At 41.0% G+C, this 4,170-nt stretch overlaps 1 protein-coding gene across 2 annotated transcripts in view; it reads left to right on the forward strand.

The window, feature by feature from the left end:
* Nucleotides 1–4,170, forward strand: part of SFT2D1 (SFT2 domain containing 1) — a 34,508-nt gene that overhangs the window by 7,462 nt on the left and 22,876 nt on the right. For both annotated transcript variants that reach the window (XM_019549977.1, XM_019549978.1), the window contains one exon: nt 2,805–2,891. In XM_019549977.1, the coding sequence (XP_019405522.1) occupies nt 2,805–2,891 (87 nt within the window). The remainder of the gene's footprint in view (nt 1–2,804; nt 2,892–4,170) is intronic.

Here is a 4,170-nt window from a genome sequence, read left to right on the forward strand (position 1 = left end):
GTCTCTCCCCCACTCCCAGCACACAGCTGGTGATGGCTCCGGAGCCCCGCGCAGCTGTTTGTAGCCAGCCTGGGCCCTGGGCAGCTGCAGCAAGTAGCGGGCAGGCTGCAAACAGCTGCGCCGAGCTCCACAGCTCCAGCATCAACCTGGCGCAGCTGTTTGCAGCCTCCCAGCTGCAGCTGGCCCTGGCCCTGAGTAGCTGCTGCCAGCCGGGAGCCCAGGCTGCTCCCAGCAGGAAGCTGGGATGCTGCAAACCCTGCTAGGAGCAGCCTGGGCTCCGCCACTGGCAGCAGCTACCCAGAGCCAGGGCTGGCCATAGCGTGCCATGCTTTGCATGTGTGCCATGGGTTGCCGACCCCTGCACTAGCCTAATATGCAAAAGCAGGATGGGGTCTCCCTCCTTTTTAAGTGTGAATTGCTAAGGTTATGACTTTATCTGATTAAGCGTAGGTAGGGTTTTATAATTGTATTCCTGTTAATGTGGAGCTGGCCTAACTTGCAGCTGCAAGGAATGGCATAAATGCCACCTGCCCCCAGGAGATGTGACTGGAATCTTACCCATGCATCCTCTTCTTCATTTCCTATTGGGTGACCTATATACATATTGCAAAGCATGCTGGTGGCTATGAATTCTGACCAAAAGGCATTTATCCCTTGATAATATGCTGTATTTTTAATGGAAAGATTTAATTGTTTATGTGCTCATACAATTATTTCCATGAATTGGTGTATCTGAATGCCTGATCCAAATATGTATGTACCTATAGTTCTCTGCAGGCAAGTTTCCCTCCTGCTCAGTGGCTTCTGTGTTCATAAATATAACTGTTCCATTGTGCTCCACCTATTGCTACAACAATTAGTTACATTTTTTATCTACTTCTTTTTATGCCTGCATAAGGATACACAGTTGGATCTACCAAGGTAAGCAGAATCTCATTTGGAAAGGTAGCTTTTAATTGCTGAACACAAGAAAAAAAGATCTTGAATACTTTGTATTGTTTTCTATCACTGTAGTCAATCTGACAGTAAATATAAAAGGTAACTTTTAGTCGTGTTTTATTTTTAAATGAAATACTTCAATATTTTATTTAGATTGAAGAACATAAACATTCATATAGTAAGGTGTATGCTCTGTTCTCTTTTTACTGGGAAGATAGATTTGGGCAAAAATAAAGTAAATCATTACATTTTATCTTTGTTTAGCCCCATTGACTTGTTAGCGTTTTTATGTGCTTAAAGTTGTAGCACTTCTTGGTTTCAAGGTCTTCAGGATCCAATCCACATCGTATTTAAGTCCCCATTGACTTAGGAGGTAGATCAGACAGGCCCTGATCTTGCAAGGATTTGCACACATGATGAAGTCTGCTATGAGTAATCTTATTATCTGAAATTTGTCTAACAGTAGTATGCTTAATTGCCTAGAAGATTACTTTCAGGATTGGGACCTTTGGGTACACATTGGCAAGATATATACATGTTAAGATCAGTATTTTCTCAATGTCTCCTTTTCATGTATGCTAATTTGATTAAGAATGACTGCTATACAGTGGTCAGTGCTTACCATAGGAAAACACTGCAGTTAAAGTAAATTGTAAAAGTTTTGCATGTTTTAGGTGAAATGTAATATTTTATGGACACATGAGCAATAGAAATGTGAATTAATTGTGTGTTCATTCATGCCATCTCACTAGACATGTTGTCTAAAACTTGCCCTGTTTAATAGGCTAGACTTCAGTAATAGAACAGGTTGCAGTGGATCTGCTTGTAGGTAACATTTTGCATAAATGCTTCAGATCATAAGTTTTGTTTAAAGTCTTTGGGACGTCGACTCAAATCTCTTGCATATTTTGAATTTTTTTGTCTTGCATCTTTATGATCTCCTTAAGTGTAGTACTAGTGTGTTTTAGTAAACTTGCCTCATGTTAACATGTATGAAATCTTTCCTGTGATCAAATGATGGAATTGGTGCAACTAAAACTTAGCAAAGAACAGCTACTGAAGAAAACTTTCAGAGGCTTCTTCAGTTGCTTAAGCACTTTTTGAAATCAGATCACTAAAAACTAATAGTCTCCTTTGTGTTAAGATTGCTAACTAATGTTAAAATGTAGCCAAGCACTCTTCTGCATGCCAGGAGGCATGATTGTGAGATTACATCCCATTGTGCCTAACTCTCCCTGAAGAAGGGGTCTGATCACAGGCTCCCCCTGCACTGGCAGGAACCAAGTCCCATGTCTGGGAACCCCATGCACCCCAGTTGTTAAAGTTGGTTACCTGAATATTCTGTTCAGGAGATGGGTGGTTTTTTTGCCATTCCCTTTTTCTACAGCAGCAAAATGGTTGCTTTCTGTTTGTTATAGTATAATTGGTGGCAGTATCAACAGTGATGGTACCGCCTTTCTTTTTTCCTTTTCTACGTACTCTAAAGCAGAAGTTATCAGCCTTTTGCCACTGTGGACTAGAGCTTGTGCCGCAGGCCACAAATCTCCACATTCCAGAACACCCAAGCCACTTGTGCTTCCCTTTACTGTGGATCCCCAGCCCCTCTGCTATGGGTAAAGGGAGGTATGGCTGCAGAGGGAATAGGCAGCATGGCACAGCATCTCATTTTACATTGGAGTTTGTTAAATATGATAACTGTTGCAATTTTGTGAGAAGTACATAAAATATTAATATTTGTTTCAGGTTGAACAGTTGTATCTGCTATACTCTGTTAGAGCTTTTTAAATATAAATGAATGACATAAACTTTGGGAACCATAAATTTCAAACGGCTCCTAACCATTAATTTTCTTTTCTCCCTACAAGGTCTTTAATAACTCATCGCTTAGTTTCGGCACTCGAGTGAAATGGTTTGCGATATGCTTTGTTGGTGGCATCGTATGTTCTATTCTTGTAAGTGACATTTTTCTTTACCTTTATGAGTGTGCTACAATAGAACCTAGATTATCTTTGCACTTTGGGACTGATTCTATTAAATACTTAACACCCTTGGCTAATAGTGATAATGGAGATTTAAAGGAATTCACTTCCTTGTGTGAATTCTAAAGATCCTTCAATTGGCAATCTTTCACCTACTTACAGTAGATGGTGCAATGAGAGGTCTTATTAAGTGTGGACAAATATACTGTGTTATAGTCTCTAGTATATCACATAGTATTCTGAATTAAAATACAGTAATCCAAATGAGTAAGCAAAGCATTGCACTTTTTGTAGCCTTTTGCATGGTATAAAGCAGTGATTCTCAAGCTCTTTGAAGCCACATCCCACCTCCCCTATCCTCTATGCAGGTGTGTTCCTACCTCATTCATAATCTGCTACACACGGAGTAAAGACTAGTTCTGCACATGTTAATTCTGGAACATTTGGTGAGGAGGGGGTTGGCTGATATCCTCCCTCTCCATCTGCCTTTGTAGCACCCCTTCAATCTACTGGTTGAGAACCATTGGGACAGAGCACCTGTGATGCCTACTGACTTCAGCTAATTTGGGTGCTTGGCACTTCTGAAGTCAGGGTGAAGAGATATCACACTGGGCATCCAAGAATCAATAATCAATTGTGAAAATTTGGCTGCGTGTATGTTGTAGAAAGCACTAAGCTATTTAGAGGAAAAAACTATTTTCATAGTGAGTTGTACAAGTAAGGTAGTTTTTATCTACCTATTTGTTTTCCTTTGTAAAACTGTCAACCGTCATCTAGAGCGGTGACATTCTTGTGATGTATTAGTGCATAGTTATGGGATCTTCCAAATATTAGAATTGCCAGAGCAGAATGTGCTTGGACCGACTGTTTTTTAGAAGCCCTATGATTTATGTTAATCTCTTTAAATTTGATTTATATTCTATATTGACATAATCCCAGTCATCATTTTAATGTTAAGAGCACCTAACAGACAATGGACTCATCAGGTATCTGCTACAAGGGAAAATCACAGGTTAAAAGATCCCATCCTCTCCATCAAAGCCTTTCATAGTTTGTAGGGTCGGAAGGGACCTGAGCAGATCATCAAGTCTGACCCCCTGCGATGGCAGGAAAGAGTACGGGGGGGCCGAGCAAGGTGTTTAGTCTTGTCTTAAAGACCCCCCAGGGTAGGGGCCAGCACCACTTCGCTTGGAAGTTGGTTCCAGATCCTAGCCGCCCTGACAGTGAAGTAGCGCCTCCTGATGTCTAATCT

The sequence above is a fragment of the Crocodylus porosus genome, unplaced genomic scaffold (genome assembly GCF_001723895.1).
Source record: "Crocodylus porosus isolate Cpor-Errol unplaced genomic scaffold, CroPor_comp1, whole genome shotgun sequence".
Lineage (NCBI taxonomy): Eukaryota > Metazoa > Chordata > Crocodylia > Crocodylidae > Crocodylus > Crocodylus porosus.